General features: G+C 55.7%; 1 protein-coding gene across 1 annotated transcript in view; it reads right to left on the reverse strand.

The window, feature by feature from the left end:
• CNTN4 (contactin 4) overlaps window positions 1-21,677 on the reverse strand; it is a 250,257-nt gene that overhangs the window by 2,651 nt on the left and 225,929 nt on the right. Inside the window, exons 16-24 of the mRNA XM_006909198.1 lie at window positions 19,685-19,805; window positions 16,083-16,241; window positions 13,755-13,904; window positions 12,423-12,493; window positions 11,069-11,303; window positions 9,037-9,149; window positions 8,359-8,545; window positions 7,815-7,927; window positions 2-164 (exon numbers count right to left, since the gene is read on the reverse strand). Of these exons, the coding sequence (XP_006909260.1) occupies window positions 2-164; window positions 7,815-7,927; window positions 8,359-8,545; window positions 9,037-9,149; window positions 11,069-11,303; window positions 12,423-12,493; window positions 13,755-13,904; window positions 16,083-16,241; window positions 19,685-19,805 (1,312 nt within the window). The remainder of the gene's footprint in view (window position 1; window positions 165-7,814; window positions 7,928-8,358; window positions 8,546-9,036; window positions 9,150-11,068; window positions 11,304-12,422; window positions 12,494-13,754; window positions 13,905-16,082; window positions 16,242-19,684; window positions 19,806-21,677) is intronic.

Consider the following 21,677-nt stretch of genomic DNA (forward strand, 5'->3'; position numbering starts at 1 on the left):
ATCTTTGGGATTCGGATTTGTTCGCTGGTGCTCCCGTCCCCTCCGTCGCTGAATGGCTTAATTTCTATTATATAATCTTCATCCAAAGGCAGAGACAGCTCCACCGATGTCTTGTTTGTTTCGATGATGGATGTGCTGCTTTGTCTGTTCCATCTGTACAGGACCTGCCAATACAGAAGGAACAGGTGTCACCTGCCGTCCTCACAAAGGCCCCAAACACGGGCCACTTGTTCGTTTCCCCCTCTGGCACCAGTGACAGGCAGGGACGCCGAGGCTGTCAGGCTGCCCACACGCATCTGGGAGGCTCACTGCGGAGCGGGGCCATCTGCGGCCTCCATGCATGCGAGGAGAGAGATGGAAGAGTATTATTGCAGCTCCGGGGGGGTGGCCTCGGGCTCCCAGCGGGCCGCTGGTCTCCCGTCACCTCTGGGAGGCTCAGGGAACACACCCGGGAACACGAGGCTCAGGGAACACACCTGGAAACGCGACTTCCTTGCTGGGGACGCACAGAGCTCACGTACGCGTGAGAGGCTTTGGCACCAGAACACACTTCGCGGCTACGTGATTTTACTTACTCGACCACCCTGAGCCTTGTCTCCTTCACCTGTGAAATGGCATCAGGGACACCCACCTTTCTCGGGGGCTTCCAAGATCGCACAGGGGTCGACCCTAGTGAAGGGCCAGGGAGCGGATGGGGCGAAGGCCAGGTCAGGGCGGGCACGGGACGCCGCCATTGCCGTGGTCCCTCTGGACGGGGGGCATCTCGGCAGTGGGGGAGGGGCTGCCTCCCACCGGGAGCCCTTTCTGAGCTGCGTGGGGAGGAGGTGACACAGTGTGGCAATTGCGTCTCTCCGGCAGCGTCTGATGCTTGCAGCTGTCCTGCTTGTACGTCCTTGCTGTCCGCCTCCAGCCCCCGCCGCTCCCAGTCTGGGGTGGTGGCTCATTTGCTGAGTCGGCATCGGGGACCGCCCTGGAACCCACACCAAGGCCTGGAGGACCTGACTCTCCTGAAACCCACTTGCCAGCCTGGCACAGCCTGCTCTGGTCGTCACCAAGTCCGACAGGAGGAGACAGAGGCCTGCAGAGGTGCCCCAAGCGTGTCTCCCCACCCCCCAGAGTCTGATGTTCCCGTGGGCCGTGCTCCCCCCTCACGATGACCGCACAGGATAGCGTCATCTCTCTTTTCCACAAATGAGGCAGACGGGGCCTGGCGAGGCCGCGCACCTGCTAAGGGGCCAGACAAGGGGTCCTGACTAGAGCCACTGTGCCCGCCACTCTGGTGTCCCCGACGATGTGAAGGCAGCGTCGGATGAGGCCTTGGTGCTCGGTCCTGGCTTAGGGGTACCGGCGCCTGTGCAAACACCGTGCCCCCAGCCTGTGCTGTCCGCAGGCGGGAGGCTGGATGAGCACATCCACCCCTCGGGGGACGTTTTTGGTTGTCACTGCAGGTGCTACTGGTGTAGCGAGTAGACGCCAGGGAAACGTCCTGCGATGCAGAGGACAACCCAGCTCAGCAGAGGGACCCTGCTCTAGCTGCACCCCAGCACCCCTGGGTCAGACTCTGTGGGGGTGGGGTCCAGGCTGTGGCACTTTTAGACAAGATCTTTGGGTGCCGTGAAAGTGGCCTGGGCATCACAGATTGAGCTCGAGCATGCATCAGAACCTCCCGGAGAGCTTGTGGAAACAGATGGCGGGGCCACGCCCCCGTTTCTGGTCCAGTGGGCACGGGGCGGGATTTAAAATCTGCGTTTCTAACACGTCCCCAGATAATGCCTGTTGCCGCTGGTCCGGGGACCACACTTGATAAGCCGGGGTTAGAGACATAAGGTCCTATTGCAAGAGAAACCAAACTCAAGTGAAATTCATGAAACTCCCTTAGAAGAGTTTTATCCGTTCCCTAGCATTTCATCTCCGTAATTTACGTCCCTCCAACACACGGTAGAAAACAGTTTCCTTCCAGTGGAGAGATTCAGCAGCACGCCCCGTCCTCCTGCAGAGCCTCCGAAGCGTGGGCCTCAGCGCCCCTCGGAAATGGCTGGGCACCGAGCCATCCTCAGGCGCCTGCAGGGGGCTCAGCGTGTCACCCACGACCTCCAGGAGCGCGGGCACGTCTGGCTTTGAGGAACAAATGGCTTCTTTGATTTGCCTCAGGTTCTTGGCTGAGCACAGAGAATTCAACTAGTTTCAGATACAAATCCGAAAGGAACACTTCCAGGAACAAACAGCCCTTCATCGGCATTGCTCACCAGTCCCCAAATACTGGGACCGCAGGGGGAGCCACACGGAGCCCGCAGAACCTTCACATGAGCCTGACACTTGCTTCAGCGGATAAAGCTGGAGGCGGCGCTCGCATTTCCTACGGTCCAGGTCGACGATGTGGAGAAACACTGGATCCGCGGGATAATGATAATAGCGTCCAGCGGTCCTGGGTGCTCGCCATGTGTTCGAACCCCGCATGTTCTGAGCGCTGACACGGCTACCTCTTAAGGGAGGCACAGCTGTTATTCTCATTGCAAGGATGGGGAGCCCAAGACTCCGAGAGGCTGAGCCACGGCCAGTAAGTGCGGGGCCGGCAGGGAGACCCCGGCGTTCCTGCCCCACGGCCGATGTCCTTAATGGAGACCGGCTTGGCCAGCACGGCCCATTCTGGGTAATCGCGAGCTCTGCAGTTGGTCACAGCCTCCAGTACTTCCTACTGCGTCTCACTGGCACGTGCCAACCTCAGGACCTTTGCACGTGCTGTTCTCTGTGCTTAGAAAAAGGTGCCTATCGTACCCCCTCCTTCGCTCATGGCCCAACTGGAATGTCACTCTTCACAGAGGCTCTCCCAGGCCTTTATGCAAAATGGTAAGCCTCTCCTGTCTGTCCCACGGCACTGTCTCGTCCCTCATTCTGAGTTATCCCTCTGGGTAGCACTTGGCGGCCATTCGGTGTATCTGTTTGCTGCTGGCAGGCAGAACAGCCGAGTGGCTAAAAGGTTGGACTCTGGATCTGCCCATGTTCACGCCCCAGCGCTTCAATGTCCCTGCTGAGCTTACAGAACTGTATCATCTACTCGAAACTTGCTAAGAGTAGATCTTAAATGCTCTCAGCACAAAACAATGGTAGCTACGTGGCGTGATGGGGCTGACACCTGGCAGGGAACACGCTGCAACATTTAACTGGATCCGATCAGCGCCTTAAACTTCCACAGAGCTGCATGTCGTCTCCCAATAAGAATGGGAAAAAATATACTGTCTCTGCGAAGCAGGCAAGTTACTGAACTCTGTGCCACGGGGTGTTCATCTGTGAAACTGGGGCCCCGGACGGCACCTGCTTCGTGGGTTATTCTGAAGTTAAAATGAACTAGAACAGTGCTTGGCACCTTCCGACAGGATGGAGTCGACATTACCTCTCATGTCACCTGCCGGGCTCTGTGGGCGGGTTCGTTTGTAATAACGAAACCAGATGTTCTCCCATTACCTTGAGCGCTGTGAAGTTGCTTGAGGATTTGTGCTGGCAGAGTGTTCTGGGCCTTAAACTATCTAAGGTCAGCTTCTTTTTGAGACTGTTTACCCGAGCATAAATCCCGTGAATCTAGACAATTTAGGTGAAAAAGCAAAAGTATATACGCACACACACACGTGTAATTTTTAAAAACTTAACCATCGGATTGCACGTGTAGCAATTCAATGCCTACAGGAGCCAGTTACAGTGAGATCCCTTGGGGTCTCCATGGGGAAGGACTGACTCGGGATCGAGAAGGCTCCAAAGAGCCCCTTCCCGCCACCTGCTCCCACCTGTCGCTCCCTCTGCCCTCTGCTGTCGGCACCTGTGGTTGGTGCAGCTTTTCATGCACGTGACGCCCATCCATCGGTGATGCTTCCTTAGATACAAATTCCTAGCTTGGAGGTGTCCCTAAAAGCACCTGTGGTTGGTGCAGCTTTTCATTAGATACAAATTCCTAGCTTGGAGGTGTCCCTAAATTCTTCATAGATGTAGTTTAGATCCACAAGATACGATGAACCAACATGAAAAACCGTATTTGCGAAAAATACCTGACTCTCTGGCTTAGATGGATTCCATCCCCTGACCTGCTGCTCTGATCTGGAAGGTTCTCTGGCTGTGATGCGTTCCAGGCTTTTCTTCTAGTTCTCGGGAAATCAACGCTGTTTCCCCAGTCCTATTCCAGGCCAGCGGGCCTTCGCTGGGAGGTCAGCGCCCCACGTCCATCGTGCTCTGTTCTCTGCCACCGTGCCCTGCCCGATTCTCTGCTGCTCGCGTGCACGTCGTGTCTTAGAGGTCTGCAGAGGTGTCTGCCGAGCTGCAGAACTATGTGGGCCTTCTGAGTGCTACCCAGACGGCTTCTCGTGCACGAGGTCCTGAGAGCTGGCAGGAGTACGAAGAAGTGGCAATAATACTTAGATAATGCTCGTTCCCAATTTTTCTTGTAAAAATGCCTATTGTCTTTCAGCTCCTGGTCAGCGAGGTGGACTTCAGCTTGCGTACAGATCCCGGCCCAGGGAAGGCTGCGGATGCTCGAGGCCCTTGTGGGCTTCACCCTCGCATCTCGGAGGTGAAGGGCTTTGGGTCAACGCCCCGCGGGATTTCTAGCGGAGCTAACACCTCGCTTGGTCGCCTGAAATGCCGTAGGCAGCTCCCTGCCTTTCACGGCATTTCAGCACCAGCTCAAATACGAGCTCAAAATCTAGTGAAAGGTGCGCCCGCGGGACTCGGGCCCCTTCCCAGGCCCCCCCACAGCCTTCACACTTTTATTCTTGTCTGTCTGCTCTGATGGGCGAGGCTGGGAGGGATCACTTTTCTATGTGTCTTTCATACCCCTCCTTGGTTTGGCGGAATCGGCTGAGCCCGGACCATGTCTGCATTTGCCTCACGTGGTGATTAAGGTCCTGGCTGGGTTAGCCCGGCTGCAGCTCCGAAGCTGCGGGGGTCTGTTTCCACCGTGGCCATCCATCTTAGACTGTGGCCATCCATCTTTCTCCACCTGGTCAGCCCTCGAGTCTTCCGTCTTCCAACTCGCCCAGCCCCGTGTCCCTTGTCCTGGGTAAAACTCATCAGATAGACTCTTTCACATTACTTTACACCAAGAGGCTAACGGCTTAGGAGTTCGGGAGGCGAGGGCCCCCACAGACACGTACCCTTGGCCGGAGACATCATGGTGACAGTTCAGGCACTGTTCTTCCCTTGAGGACAACGGTCTGGGGATTTACAGCAAGTCATCAGCCAATTACGATTACCCAAGATGATAAAAAGCACTTCATAAAATGTGGTAAACAGAGCGTTCTAGCCTAGGGAAGGCTTGTGTGAACTCAGACCTGAGCGGTGAGTGGCCAGTTAAGGACATGGCAGGAAGGATGGAGGTCCCAGGGGGGAGGGACAGAGAAGGCTCGGGCGGAAATGAAGATTCTAGAAAGTTTCTCTTTAGTCAAAGAGCACGTGCAGTCCAAGAAAGGGTGCGATTGGCCTCCGGTCGCATCGCCAACGAGGATCGGAGCGTGGTCCCCTCGCCCTCTGTTCTCTGCCCCCTCCCAGAAGATTCCTTAACAGGGGCCAGAGAAAGAGCTGCAGGTTGGTTCTGAGGACCTGCTTCTCTTCCTGCGCACTGAGCCACTGCCCCGCGGGGCTGCAGGGCAATCTGCCCATGGCGGGAGGGCTTGCTGACACTCCAGTTGTAGCGCCTGGGGCCCTGTCGCCTACGACAAAGCACCCGGGGCTCTGCCGCCTACGACGTAGCGCCCGAGGCGGCTCTGCCACCTACGACATTAGCTTCCAGGTCCAGCTTCAGCGACGACTTTCCATCAGTCCCAGGCTCCTTAATGAGGACCTGGCACACAGCCTCCCCAGCACTCCGCACAGCTGTGGCCAGAGCCGCACATGCCAGCAGCCCGCGGGCCGCACTCGGCCCGCAGACCTCTGGTTCAGCCCGCACCGCATCGACTTAAATGTTGTTTAAAAACCAAACAAAACAAGATTGGATGAACTGCCAACATTTTAAAACTGCAAGTTTTTTTAAAAAAAATAAAAATCCACTTTTCTGCTATCACTTGAAACGCTGGAGGGTCTGTGGCACTGTGCCTCCTTGTCCACAGGGCAACGAGGCAGGGAGCGAGGAGCAGCCGGCACGCGTGGCAGAGCACACGCCTCTCGCCGGCCAGACTCCCCGCCTGGCCGCGAGGCTCTGCAATTTGCTCGTTTCCCACTTATTCTGTGGTGGGCGAGAGACCAGGCCCCAAGGCTCCTGGAAATGTTGATATCCAAGATCTGCTACTTGAAAACATTTGAAAATCATAGATTTGATTTTGAGAATGTTTTCTTTCTAATAAAAAACTATGGGAGAGATCATTAAAACTGACTTGCAAATTTTTTTTTTCTTTGAGGGATCGATATGAAACCACAGGCAGTCAGGGCATCGTCGCCACAGCCCAGTGACAGCGGTTTCTCAAAAGCCTCGTTTTGGTCACTTACTCATAACATTCCAGGACTGGGCAGAATTCAAAATGCCGTAGAATTTAATTGTCCACACTGCGTTTCCTCCGTGACATCTCACTCGGTACAATCCAGCGAACACTCGGTTACTTCCAGTAACAAACAGCCCTCTCCGCCTCCCTTTGAACTGGGCCCACGTCTGAGAGCTTTGGCTCCTAAAACATGAAACTAAGCCCGTTGTCACGCACACGCCGCTGTCACTCACTGGCCGCAGTTCCGTTCCTTGGCGGCAATTCCGTTCGTGCTATCTGAAGTGGCCGCCGTGTGCCAAGAGTCTCCTGTCCTCCAGCTCAATGTCCTCAGCGACTTCATTCACTCTCCACACATGGTGGGGGGGGCGGCCGCCAGGTCACGTGCATGCCATGGCCAACAGATGGCCGCCCCCGAGCCCCTGCTCCCCGCACCCCACGCTGCCCTCGCGTGAGAGGCAGAATCTCCCTCCCTCCCTTCGATGCCCAGCTGGCCCGACTGTGGCCAGGCACAGCCTGAGCCTCTGAGAGGACTCCCGCCTCCGCTCTCGTTGGGGCCCCCGCCGTGCAGGAAGGCTGACCACCCCGAATGCCCCAGCCGTCCACACGGAGAGGCCTCGGGGGGCCATGAGCTGTGCCGACCCTCCCAACCAAGGAGCAGGTGGGTGTGGAGAAGCACCTACGTCACCCCACCCCAGCAACGGCCCGTGCGACTCGGTCGGGATTACTAAGTCACGAGGACTGACTCTCGCCTGGGCCCTTAGTTTCGGGCTGGTTGCTCAGGGCGCAGTTAGGGAACCGAAGACACGGACGAGACGTTAAACGGCTCCCTCGAACGGTGACGCCCGTCTCCATCCTTTCTTTTTCTAGCTCTTTAAAGACAGGCTAACACTCATGGGATCAGGCACGCGAATTTTCTTAAAAAAAAAAAAATCCTTGCTTCAGTTTCTACACATAAATCTTCTCACCCATAGGGTCGGGAACAAAAATGATTAAGCACTCGTGATGCTGAGGAGCTATTCTGTCGATGAAATAAAAACGCCACCAAGACAAGAACAGAGCCACATGGACAGAAACGCCAACAGCACGGGTCTTCGGGGCTGTCTGCTCACGTGACCTGGGGGAGCCTCGCCAGTTCTGACGGACGCTGCCTGAGCATCAGTGATCCGCCTCTCTAAACCCCGGCCCGCTGCCAGGGACCGCCTGTCAAACTCAGAACGAACCACCTGGGGGCAATTTCCCGAGGCCAGGAGGGTGCTGCCAGGGACGGGGAGGAAGCCCACGGTCCCGACGACTCATGCGAAGGGACCGTCTCCACTAGAGGAAGGATTAGGGGCCTTTGCAAAAAAAGTTACCCACTTTGTAGCCTTTCACTTCCGACTCGTTGTCCAGGGCCTTCACCTGGTCCCAGTTGAGGATAATTTTGGAGTCCGATGAATTCCATATGATGTTTCCAGGAGGCTGACTTGGTGCTGTAAAAAAATTAAGATATACGAAGTCACAGATTATTAAGTCGCCATGGAGGCTGAGGAACATCTCCTCACTGGAATCCGAGAGTGGAGGCAATTTAATGGGCTATTGCCCTAATATGTGTCTTCAAGGTCGCTAAAATCTGACGACTTCAGGCATCGCAAATGGAAAAAGATTCAGTTGGTCGCCTAACATTTATAGCTAAAAGAAGTGGCCCTTCCCAGTGAGGAGAAAAACATTTATCTTTCTGTCCTCCACAGCGCTGAATTCTGCACGCTATTCAGACAGGTTTGGTTAAAATGCTAAGGTAAATTTGAATCCGCAGAATGGTACCCATTAGTATGCAAATGATCGCTGGGAGGTGGGGACAGAGAACGAACTTGGGATGTGTCTGAGGAATCCCTAAACTACTTCCGAGCACGGCTGTCCTCACGTGGCTTTCTGGTTGTCACGTTGACGGTGGCACTGGAGGGGCCTGTCCCAGCAGTATTGAACGCCTTGACGGCCAGGTGATACAGCGCGCTGCCTTGCAAGTTGGTGATTTTTGTCGACGTCTGATTTCCAAACGTTCGTATTTTTCTAGCGTTCTCTTCCTTGTCGTCGTGTCTCCAATATTTAATCTGAGAAAACAAAACGACAGATATTTCCATCGTCATCAGGTGATACATGTTTCAATACCGATTCTGATGACCGAGTTAATTTTCTGTAACGATTCGTAAGCAGAGCTTCAGAACCCAGAGCTCTGTATGCTGCGGGGAATTACCCTCGGTGAGAAGGGTCCCTTTTTGTGCTCGGGTCACAGCGAGATGGTGACTGCCCCAGCCGTTCTTGCTTATTTCTCAATCTTTCTCTCCTCCCTTTGTTCTGAGCCCGAGTGACCGTGGGCTCATCAGCAGGCCAAGTTCATCTGGACAGCCAGCCTATAAGTGCTCGGACCTGCATATATTTTCAGACGCATCTCTGGAGGGTGTCGCAGAAAAGGGACATTCGGTGCCTCCGTGGAGGCCTGGCCTAGACGAAGGCCTGTACGTGGGGATCTGGGCCCTTCCTGTCTCGGAGATATCACTGAGCGTCGGGATCTTTCAGACCCAGGGCCCCGACCCCCGCTAACCTCGTAACCTTGTACCCGTCCTCTGTTCTTCTCCTTGGCGGAGGCCCAGAAGACTTCGATGTCTGTCGCAGAAAGACTTCTGGCAGAGATGCTGGCCGGCGGTTTGGTAGGCTCTGCAGAAGGGTAGGGAAAAGGTTTTACTACGTCAGCTGCATCGGGACGGGCCTCTAGGGACCAGCATCACGAGGTGCAGAGTCCACGGTGATAGGGTCGCCCTCAGCGGCATTGGTCTAAACCTTCGTTTTACAGAGCAGCCCTGAGTGACAGCAGGAAGGGGGGAGTGATGGCAATGGTGATGAAGAGACTCGTCCAGAGCCTCGGATTCTAAATTTGGGGGCAGGTGGAGGAAAGTCCCCCGGAACTACTTAAGTCGAAGCCCCAAGTTTTCGTACCCAGCAATTCCTTTAACATGCATCCTTACTTAGCATTTGTCGCAGGAGGGATGAGTAGTCACTGGATTATGAATATGAGAGAGGAAGAAACAAGAGTCCAGCGACTTGACAGGTTCGGGACGGCCGGGGACAGCTCAGCCCCACACAGCGAACTGACTGATCTCGGGCAAGTCAGCCCCGCCCCCTGTGCCTCAGCTGCAGAGAAGCATCTGGACCAAGACTGTCTCCCAAATTCACTTCGTTTTACAGGATTTTCTCCAAAACTGTGTACCATTTTTGTATATTAATATTTTTCTTCTAGCGGTCCTCCTTAAAGAAAAATCCGGCCGCGTCATGAGCAATAACGTTCATGAAATCCTGGTTTTGATTTGATAGCTGTATTTTTTTTCCTAATGCAATTCGAATCCACGTAACCATTAAATAGCTTTAGAAGTGCATCTGGTTCCATCTCCCAGCAGCCCGTGTCCCCCCTCTGGAAGGCACGTCACACTCCAGAGAGCACTGGACAAGGCAGCCCCAAGGCCCTGCCTGTCTGGAACCACGTACGCGTCTACTTACGCGTTCACTAATTCAGCATTTACTAAGGGTCTGTGTGTCACACGCGTTTAGACACCAGTGACACAGAGGCGAAAAATTAATAGCTGGGCCTTAAGAAACACTCCTCAGCGAGGACTTAAAGCTAAAATCCAACATGCACAATCACGGGATGAGCGTCACAACGAAGAATGTGAAGACCTCAGGGGCGAGCGAAGCGGGAAACTCAGCTGGCTTGGGGACCCGAGAGAGGGCCTCGGCGGTTCGCGCTGCCTCTGGGAGGGTGAGGGTGAAATCTCAGGCGGGCACGACAGGGGGCATCAGGGAAGTGGCGGCAAGCACGTGCCTGGGGCTCGGCTTGGCTGGGCAACCGCAAGTCCCTCGGCTGGGGCTGGGGCGTGGCGTGTGCGGGGATGTTGCAGGAGCTGGGGTAGCACGGGGCGGGGGGCTGCCAAGTCTAAGGGGCTGACTTCTCTCTCTGGGGGGGGGACTGTCACATCCCCATCTACTCCAAATCAGTGACTTGACTTTCAGATGTCTTAACACAGGGTCATTCTGACCATGACCTTGAAAACGATGAAGACGCATTCCAACGCTATCGAAGGTGCGAGGGGCCTTCAGAGAGCGGGGGTCACCCAGGGGCAGCGACAATACACAGAATGACCCTGGGGACAGCGACGAGAGCTGCCACGCTGTTTCAGGGCTCACTCCTTTCTTTAATAACAGAATAACTTCTAAGCACAACATGATTTATAAAAGGAAAATGGTGCGAGGAAGTGCAGATTATCTTCTGATATTCATCTAACGGGATAAGGTAGAATTCTTTCGAGAGTGCGGATAACATGTAAATAGATGCGACCATCTTCTACGGCGCCTGCAGCTTTGGTCCTTAGCAACGGACTTAGCCCTTTGTTTTGATCCTCCGGGGACCGGATGTCTCTCTAAGAGACCGCTGGTGGTCGATGAACCACATTTTTTACATCGCACGCCCCTCACATCACAGTATGCCCTGGACTTATGGGTGCGGCGCCCAACCGAGTGTCTGTCCTAAAGTCGGCCTCTGAGAATGGCAGAGCCGTCGCGAGTCCGGGCAGCGGGACCCGTACCTTCCTCTGCAGAGTACACCACGGTGGTGGCGCTGAAGGGGCCTTCTCCTCTGTTGTTGTAGACGCCCACCCTGACCTCGAAGGGGGAGAAGGGGCGCACGCTCTCGTTCCTGAACACGTATCTGCAGGCGTCGGCCGAGGCCAGCACCGTCAGCATCCACACAGCTGTGCCGTGGGGCCGGAAGGCCACCACGTAGCCGAAGCCTCTGCCGTTCTGCAGCTCCTCGGGGACCGTCTGGGGGAGAAGGGAGGCTGAGAAGTCACGGTGACGCGAGGCAAACGCAGAATGCTTGCCTCCCCCCGCCAGAACATTCCGAGCTTAGGTCCCCCCGCCCCCACCCACCGCCCCAACCTATCTGATCTCGGGCTTTGTCAAGGGCCTGAGATCCTGGCCGGCCATTGGGCTGCCTCAGATATTCATGACGTAGCGGAGCAGGGTTAAAACAAACAAACGAATAAACGAACAGCCCAGAATGTGCAGTGGAGAGCGTGGCGTCAGCTCCCGATCTGGGATAGCTGGAAACGACTACGAGAAACCCTGGCAGTTGATCCGAAACCAACAGCTCCAACACGGACCCTCCGCTGCGAGGCCTCGTCCAGCGCCGCACAGACTAAGACCCGAAGGAGCAAGACCGTCTTGGCCGAGCCAAGATGTCCCCTCTCAGAAGCGGAGGGCTGAGCCGGTGACGGACTCTCTCCCTCCGCTGGGGCTTTGGCTGAATGAATGATTTTAACTTCTGGGCTGTGGTCTAGAATCCTTCGAAAACATTAAGAACCCTTTCTCAAACTCCCACCTCCTCTCCCAGAATCGATTTCTATAAATTAGTGACTAATCTTCCTCCAGGTTGTTTAGAAAACACCTCATAGACGAGAGCTCCAGCGTCAAAGCTAATTGCCAGGAAATCACGCTGGTTCACTGAATCTGTTGCTGGCAGACGTTTTGAGTCAATTGGCCATGGAGCAATTTGGGAAGAAAGGCAGAACTGGGGTGTGTGTGTGTGTGTGAACTGGGGTGTGTGTGTGTGTGTGTGTGTGTGTGAAGCAGGCTGCCGGGCAGAGCTCTCTCACACACACACACACACACACACACACACATATTTTTTTTCCTCATGTCATCTTCTCTTTTGTGACTGTTTCTCCTATGATGCAGCAGATTAAAACCTAACTCAGCAATCGGTGGGCAAGCACCATCTTCCCCTGCTGGCCGTTAGCTGCGTGAGAGGGAGTGTTTGCACGCAAATGGATTTCAGCTGACAAAAACAGGGGAGGAACCTTCCCAGATATGTTCACACAGAGGGAAATAACAAAGCAGCCTAGACTAACGCATGTTCTTTCTGTCCTGTGATTCATTTACCTCCCAGGTTATGACCAGCTCAGATTTGCTGCCTCCACCACCGCTGACGTTAGCCGGGGCGACTTCAGGGACTGCAGAGGAGACAGGAAACAAATCACGTCAGGTGGGACGGCGAGCGAGGGCCTGGCTGAGGGGGCCCCTTCCAACAAGTATTGTCCTTCGAGGTCAGAAGCCATGTGGCCGAGGGGTCGAAAGCATCGCCTTGAGGAAGCAAAATGGACCGAGCAAACGGCTGCTAGTCCCGTTTCCCTTTCAACAGGTGCTTGTGTTATCTGACGTGGGCGCCCACGCGCTCGGCTCCGTCGCTCGCGGCTGGGGTCCCTAGCGGCTTGGGCAGGCGTTTACGGACCCCGTGGTGGCACACAGGCAGAGACGCACACGCGCTGCCGGGCAGAGCTCACGATCTCACCGGAGGGGGACAGCGCACGCAGAGAGAGCAGCGGCAGGACAACGTGGGTGACACACAGCAGGGCGCAGACAGCACGGGAGCACAGTGACGTCTGCGGACGGGCTGCTCGGGGCAGGGCCGGCTGATGGCCCCTGGGAGGAAGGTGGGTTCTGAGCTGGGTGTCGAAGGGAGGGGTGGACACGGGTTGACCCCTGGCTCACTGGGCTTAACCTGTTTGATCCCCCGTTTTCTCTGTGAAAGAGGGGACGTTATGCTAGCTTCCACCTCAGGATTGCGAGAGGCGTCAGTTACGGTTTTGGGGGGTAAGGCCTGGGGGCCGGCTGTGTGATCATCGGCGGGTGAATAAGAGACTCTAGGTGGATTGCGGCCATGTCTGGCTGGGGCACGTCGTGGTGACCAGACATGTCCCCTGGGGTAAAGCGAGGATGTGGAGGAAGACTGGGCATTTGAGAGGACCACACACAGCGTGTCCCCCACACGGGGCCCAGGGAAGGGCGGGCACCGACCTGCCACTGAAACTCGTTGCCAGGGTGTGTGTGTGCGTGCATGCATGTGTGTGTGTGTGCATGTGCACGTGTGCACGTGTACACATCTGTGTGCATGCATGTGCATGCGCACATGCGCACACATGAGTGTGCGCATGCGCGCATGTGCGCGCACACATGCATGTGTGCGCACACGCACATACATGTGTGTGCATGCACGTGCACATGCATGTGCACATGCGTGTAAGTGAGTGTGTGCGTGTGTACACGTGCATGTGTGCATGTGTGTGTATGTGTGTGCGTGTGTGCGTGTGTGCGTGTGTGGCTCGGTGACCACCAGCCAGGGACGGGCGGGTCGCCGGCTGCGGGTGGGGTGGCGGGGAGGGCGTGAAGCCCCCTGACGGCCGTGGGACCGGCCCCCAGCGCTCGGCTACTCACGGGCCTCCTCCGTCCTGCGCTTCTCCGACGGCCGGCTGGGCTCCCCGACCCCGATGGCGTTGGCCGCGACCGAGCGGAACTCGTACTCCACCCAGGGGTTCAGGCCCACCACGGTGGCGGTGAACGTCCTCCCGTCGACGAGCTCGGGAACTGAAAGACAGCAGAAGGGCTTCCTGTGGGGGAGACGGGGACTTGCGTCCGCCTGTCCCCGTCACCAGGGCACTGCGGGAGACCCAAGAGTGGACAGCTGTCACAGGTGGGCGGGTCATCCCAAAACTCCGCCCCACTGGCGGCTCAGACATCCGTGGGTGACGTCACCAAGGACACGTCCTCGAGGCCCAGAGCTACTTGGCCGTGATCGCTGTGACCGTGCACCCCGTCTCCAGCGCTGGCCGCAGAGCGAGGGGCACACTGATGAATCCAGCCTATGATCAGGGCACAAGGACCATCTTCGTTGCTCTGGGGAGGGGAGGCGCCCCACAATGGCCGAGGGGCTTCCCGAGGCCGCGTGGCTTTGCACCTTTGTCTGCCCGAGGGCTTGGTTCCAGCGCGATGACTTACTGTCACAGCGGGGTCAGGACTTGTGTGCCCACGGTCCTCCTGTTGGGACTTGGGGAACACACCCAAAGAGAGTCGGATGGAAGCACAAACGGGATGCCTGGAGTGGGGGGCACACACAGTGGGGTCAGGGGGGCAGAACCGGCCGGGCCCACCCAGCAGCGCTTGGGGACGGGCTGCTCCATGACAGGGCATGGCCCTGACGTCACAACTGTGAAGCTCTGATGCTGCCTCCGTGCTCGATGCACAGCCTTTTGAGTTTTAAACTGACGACCATAAAGTTTTGCCATTGGACCCAGAATATGTGAAGGGAGGTCTCCTAGGACAAAGCTGAGGCCACCGTACTGGGGACCGGGCTTCAGTGACACACACAGTTCTACTCTCAAAGGGGACATGCAGGCTTTGAAGTCAGACCCCCGGGATCCCAACCCGGAGTCTGCACTTGGCAGCCAAATGACCTTGGGCGGGTCGCCTAACCTTTCCGCCCGTGCCCCGGTCTCCTCGCCACGGTACGAGCCCGGCAGTGGTGCGCGGTCCCGGGGCGTCGAGAAGACCCGAGAAGAAGACCCCAGCAGAGCGTGCGGCACACAGGGCTCCGCGAGCCCCAGCGGCTGAGTCCTGACACGTTAATGGCATCGCCATTGCCTTCGCCCCCCTTCCTCCCATCTACGTGGCACTTCCTGTTTCCAAAAAAGCTTCGCCATCGTTTCTCTTGGGCCGTAAACAATTCTCGTCATGCCCGTTTAACCAGAGAGGAGATCAAGGCGTCTTGAGGCCCGCGGGCGAGCAGACGCAGGCCGAGAATCCGTGTCTTCCAACGCCCAGGCTTCCCGTCTCTCCTTCCCCAAACCCTCCTGCGATGCGGGAAAGTCAGTTTCCAGACTCAGCTGGAAACGCAGGAACCTGCTCCCAGGGTCGGACGAGTTAAGATGAAGACAAGACTGGGGCTCTGGAAACCAACACCAGTCACGTGACTGCACCAGCTCGGGCCCATCACTCCGAGTCACGTGACTGCACCAGCCGGAGCCCATCACTCCGTTTACTTCCGCTTTAGGACATCGAGGCCGCACAGCCCACCCTTGGGGGCTTCAGGGCTGTGTAACTTGCTCATGACAACTACTTCTTTGTCCAGTTTTTTCCTCAAGTGAAACTTAAATGAAATAACAAAATGAGTCAGTTGGGAGCGGTTGACAGGGCCAGAGACGGGATGGCCAAGTCACGTATTTTTTTTTCAACAAAACAAAATCTCACGCCTCTGCGTGCCCAAGATGTCCATCTCAAACAACGGGTGGCAGGTCCACAGCCTCTGTGTGGGTCGCGGTTGTCGGTTCCTCGACAGCAGTGTGTACACTCTACAAAAACTGCCTGCGGGGGAGCACGAGACACTGCTCCCCAAAGCGTACCATTTGTGGTACACGGATGGAGGCATTTGATTTTTGTCACTAATGTACTTTATAATGATTTTCATAACTAATGTACTTTGTAATGTGCGTTAAGAGAAAATATAACCAAGACAACAGACCTATCATTTCACAAACACTATTGCTCAGGATAAGTTAAAAAACAAATACACATGAGCTGATACGAAGCAAAATATTTTCAAAAACCAACAGTCCCGTTGTCTGAGGCCCAGGCAACACCGCAATCATGTGTCACCTGGAGCTGTGCCTGACCGGGAACCCAGATGCCCTCGGCGTCTGCCGCGGGCCTTTGTCCACGATGCTGGGTCAGGAGGCCCATGAGATGCCAGGCCGAGCATCAGGACGGTACCTGTACTGACTGCTTGCCAGCCCACGGAGAACGGAGTTCTGGCTTGAATGACGTACATGGTGATGGGGCTGTGGTTGTCGGGCCCGGGTCTCCAGGAGAGCTGAGCGGTGGTGTCTGTGATTTCATCTATGGTCACAGCCTCTGGGGGGCCTGGAGGACCTGCAAGACAGCGAGACCCTCAGAACTGGAGCTGTGTGCTGCGTTCGAACGTCCAAGTAAAGTGATCACCTAATCGAATGGGGCCTGACGCCTGCGACCGTTTGTGCACTGCTCTCGGGTTCGTCACCTGTCACTTCTGAACACCTACCAGGTGCCCGCGTTCTTCCAGCCTCTAAAACCATAGAGAAGAATGAGACACGGCCCCTTCCTCCTGGGAGCTCACAGTCTAACGGAAAAAAAACTCACAGGTCGAGAAAGAATGGCCAGAGAATGGTCATTCTAGATGCCGAGAATTCCGGGGTACCACAGGGCCCACATGCATTCATTCACCCATCACCTATTTCCAGCTTCCAACTATTATCTGGGGACACGGCAGTGTTAACTAAAGAGGAGAGGCTTCTGGGAACAGTTTTGTTCCTACCACCGAGGACGTGTGTGTGAGCAGAAACGGTGCCAGAACTTTGGGCTTGAGGTGCTGCCCTGCACATTCCCGCTGCATGTCCTCCTGGCCCCGTCCCCCAGCCGCTGTGAAGGTGGCCGGTGCTCGAGAGACGCGAGACGGTGGCTCCTTCAAAGCAGTTCCCAAATCGGGCTGGGGCCTCAGGGCCTCTTCTGCAGTTTCTGCACATCTCACCTGGAGTTTCCTATTTGCCCTCATCGTTTATGCTCACGCACCTGAACTGTTGAGATGGGGGAGCGTTTTTAAGGGAGGCTTGGAAATCGTAAAGAAACGGGGGGAGGGACCGCGGTCGGTCGGCAAACCCCAGATGTCAACGGCCAGAGCAAAGATGCAAAGCTGCCCTAGAGTGAGGAGGTTCACTGCATTTCTCAGGAGGCGCAGCTGACCTCCTCGGGGGACAAGGTGACTGCGGGGGACACAGGGGGACGACTTGGGTGCCCATCGCTCAGGCACAAGCAGCTGTTCCCAGGAGGGATTTGCTGCGCCCAGCACAGCAATCCGAGGACTGCCAGGACACTATTGGGCGATGTCACAAGGGCCACAAGGGCTGGGAAGAAGGAGACCACCCACAGAGGTGACAAGTTCACAGCAATTGCCTGGAGTAAAACTCTGCCCTGTGATTCACTCCTGAACCCTTTATGTGATGCCCTAAATTTCTCTTTCCTTCTTTAAAAGTCACTTTTACAGACCCACAGGTGAGACTAAATTTATCTGCTCCCTCCCACTCCGGAATGAAAGGTCTAGAAATCCGTGTGCTAGAACGGATTAATTTCCCACGGTGACATTTCAGCCTGTCAGTCTAAATCCACCTCCGCAGAACTGAGGTAACCTTTGGTCTTTGGGACCCTTGTTAACCAATAAAGTCCAGAAGACAATACACTCTTTTTTCTCACCAACTTTCTCATCCTACACGCTCATCTCCACCCTCGCCCCCTTTTTTTAAATGGCTGCTCCTGTGATGTCCTTTAAAATCAAGGCGCCAGAAGCAGAAAACTCCTCAACGGATTAAACTGTTAGTAGCTGAGCCCATGATGGGCATCTGCGTAGGAAGGAAATGCAGGGGCCCCGCGAGGAGCCGGGACTTTCACGGCGGTTTGCTCTTAGTCATGCTGCAGCCACCCTCCCCGCCCCGCCCCCAACATGACCTTACAGAATGTTTACGGGCTTCGTTTTGGGGAAGTGGGGTCCCTCTTTCAAAATGACAAAATGAGCCAATGTCTCTTTATCTTCCGAACAGAAAGTTCACTGGGCCGGGGGCTCTGTGGGGTTTTGTCGCGGGCTGCAGCACAGGGGTGTCGTTGTGACTCCGGAGTCTCTGGGTCTCGCTCAGGGAAGGGAGGCCTTTCTCGCCATGTTAGGCGGCTAGAGATTAAATAGTGTACATATCGGAGAGTGAAGGAAGCCAGAGCTGGGCTCATTTCCAGGACGAACGTCTCTAACGTGGCAGCGAAGGGCTCTCCTGCTCCCCCCGACCCCCACAACATGTGGAACCGCCGCGAGGGCAGAGCTAGAGGAGATAAAACGCACGATTATGGTTTAAAATGGCATGTTAATTTATCGGCCTTACTAACTGATTAGACTAGATTTTCTTTTGACCGCGTCTGCAAATCCCTCCTGGTATCTAACGCTATTTTCTGTGAAATGAAGTATACGATATCATTTAAGAACTTCAAGTATTGCTGATTTAAATATTTATTAGTCTAATTTATTGGTGTTTAAACTGCTGATCTGAACATTATCCTAATTAAATAGAGGATGGATGCTCAGCAACAGAATTCTTTTGTCCCCGAGGGGCCCGCAGGCCAGCTTCGGTGATGGCGACAGCCACCGAGAAAAGGAGTAAACACGTTTCCATAAGTTATTCTCTGGGTGGCTCTGCCCGGGTCGAAAGCTTTTCCCCTTATCGCCTGCGTCCTTATCTGCAGCATCACCCGCAGCTTTTTTAAGCAACTTAAAGGGGAACCAAGGCAGACAGGATGGAAAAGCTATTTTTGGCTAACTACTCTTGCCAGCGAGTTTAAGCCGCTAACTCCCACGCACTCCCCCTGACTCGCCTAAAGGGACAGCAACATTTTCTGTAGCTCCCGAGAACACTCGTCTATGCACTGATTCACCCGCCTCCGAATCTGAGCGTCCCTGGATTTTACCTTCTTGCACCCTAGGTTCTGCTGGCCAAAGATATCTACGCGCAATCGCTGGGGGCTCGGGGGAAGGGGACGCTGGCCAGAGGTTACTTTGATGTTATGAATGGCTTCATGACGAGACCCCTGAGTATGCATCGGTCTGATTCTGGTGTGTATGCCAGTTGGCAGAGATTATTTTAATTAAAAAATATTCCTTAAAAGCCCATGCACTATTCCTTTATAAACCCTAACCCTAACCCTAACCCTAACCCGTCGTGGCTCAGACAGGGATTCACAGCCATCGGGCTGAAGTCAGGCCACGCTGTTTGTACCCACGAGATTCGCGCAAACAGTTTTTACATCGACTCTCAGCTTATTTACTCCGTCTCAGGCAGTCAGAAGCCTCTCTTGAAAGCTGTCTTTTAGGAACTAGGCAGAAGTATTAGCTTTAGAGACAAAAATGGAGGAAACTGGGAAAAGCGGGTGATGATGTCACGGCAGCCCCTGGGGGCTGCGGCCAGAGCCCTCACTGGTTTGGCCGGGATGAAACAGAGAAGGCTCAGCCTGAGTCCCCCGCGAGCCCTTTGCTTTTGTTCCCGCAGAGCTGTTCTAGGCCAGCTCCACGGCCCGCCCAGGGGTGATTTTCAGTGTAAAGTAACTGGATTTGCTCTGCCTTTCCCGATGAACTCCCGGGAGAAATCGATACACACTTAACATCCACAGACTGTTAAGTGCTATTTACAACATTTAGCCTCTGCCTGACCGTTCCTCCACAATGCCGAACTGCTGAGGTTTTTAAAGCTCCGTGCAGGGGTACGTGCCACGAACAGGTTTTAAGGACAAAAGCCAAACTCCTGTACCTCTGACGATGAGGTCCGCGGTGGCGGACAGCCGGTCCACACTCGTCCGGACCGTGCAGACGTACTTCCCAGCATGCTTCAGCTGGATGTTTCGGATCATCAAATCGCCAGCCGAATCCTGCTGATAAAGTAGGGAAAAGTGGCTACAATTAGTCTTTAATGAGCTCTAAATATCGTTATCTCAGGAAGGACACTGTGACTAATGGATTTGTTTTACCCTGGCCGATGAAAGCGTTAGCGATGCGAGCCGTGGCCGATGAAAAATAGGGCGCTGCCCAAGAGATTAGGACAGCGGCATGTTCAGAACACACCTCGGACGAGACTCATCTGGCTTCCCAGGCCCCTGGACTCATGCCACCTGCGTTGGAGGCGCGTAAGCAATGTGAGGTGGTGCCCGATGCAGCCCCGAGGGTTCCTTCACACTCACCCTCGGCCCCAAGCCCTCGCTGGCATTCCCACACCTGGGAACCCCGTACTCGGAGAGGCGGGCGTTCGGGGCATCTGTGTTTACTGTGCAGCCCGCCCCGAGCCAGCGCTGTGACCGCTCCCAGGTCTGATAGAAGCCCCGAGGGACCAGGCCCCTGTGGACGTCTGGCATCGCCTCGTGTGCCATGGTGGCATCTGCTTTACATGTGCTGAGGGTGAGTTTGATGCGCGGGTCTGCAGGACTCGCGGCCTCCCGGAGTGGACGTCTGCGGGCCCCAGAGATGCTTCCGCGTGTTCGCCAGCGTGGCGCTTCTGCCACACGTGGTGGGGCCTCCGCAGGCCGTCACGAAGGCAGCATCCACCCGGAGTGCGGAGCGTGGCTGCTGCAGCCGGTGGGCACCGTGGCGTCAGGTCCAGCAAGCCACGCTCCTCTCTGAACCCCCAGCAGGTGGCAAGATGACTTGGGTTTTCCCGCCCCAAAGTGCAGATCCGCATACTGCCCTTCCTCCAGATGACGCCACGGGACAACGCGCCCTGCCGCGTGCCGTCCGGCGGGCATCCGTCAAAGCTCCGCCTTGCTCTTCGCTGCATCGGCTCGCTGATCGCTCCCACGTCCGGGCGAGCTCACTCCCGCCTCCTTCGTTTGTGGATGAGGAAATTCAAGCACGAAGAGGTTAGGTGACTTGCCTAAAGTCACGGAGCCAGCGAGTGGCAGAGTCGCGGTGGGAACGCACCCGGCGAGCCTCAGCCCTTACTCTAAGCGTGACGCCATCCTGCCGCCCAGAGAGCCTTCGTTCCCACGCGAAGTCCCCATGCTCCTGCTTCCCTTCGCTGTCCCAGCGTGACACACCGCACTGTCCCCAGGTCAGTGGGAGACACGGAACTGCCAGGAGCTGTGGAGAGGACCCGAGGACAGGCAAACACCGAGAGTGAGGACGGAGCTGACGTTTGGGGACTTACTGTCCCGGGCTGACCCCTGCTGTGCACCTTCCCGTGCTCCTGACTTCTCTGGGCCTTCGTGTGCTGACCTGAGCTAGGTTGTGAGGATCAAATAAGATCGCGTCTGTGTGCACATGCGTGTGTGCGTGTGCGTGTGTGCGTGCGCGGAATCCCCGACAACTGTGCAGCACAGAGTAAACGGAATCTGGTATTATCGACGACCACGCTCCATCACGTCCAAGTCATTCAACCTAATTCGAGAAGAGCTGTGATTATTTCCCTTTGACCCGAAAGCTCTTTTACTTATAACACGTGGTTCCTCATCCAGTTTCCACTACGTACCGCTCAGTACAACCGGACAACTGCCACCCGATTCCCCAGGTGTCCGCGAGCATCGAAGAGCCGACGTGCGCGGACGCGGCTGATTGGTGACCTCTGGGAGCGTAAGGGACCCGCTGCCATTATTGTCATCGCGACTTCTTTACCTAAGACACTTTCCGTGTTTGGACTTCGAGCGCAGATTTCAACGAAACTTGTGCCTTGCGAGGGCTGTGTGCGGGGGGGCAGGGGGCACCGTGTCCCTGGTGAGGCTGTGGCTCCACGATCGCGATGACCTGCTCTGTTTGCC

The sequence above is a fragment of the Pteropus alecto genome, unplaced genomic scaffold, assembly GCF_000325575.1.
Source record: "Pteropus alecto unplaced genomic scaffold, ASM32557v1 scaffold53, whole genome shotgun sequence".
Taxonomy (NCBI): Eukaryota; Metazoa; Chordata; class Mammalia; order Chiroptera; family Pteropodidae; genus Pteropus; species Pteropus alecto.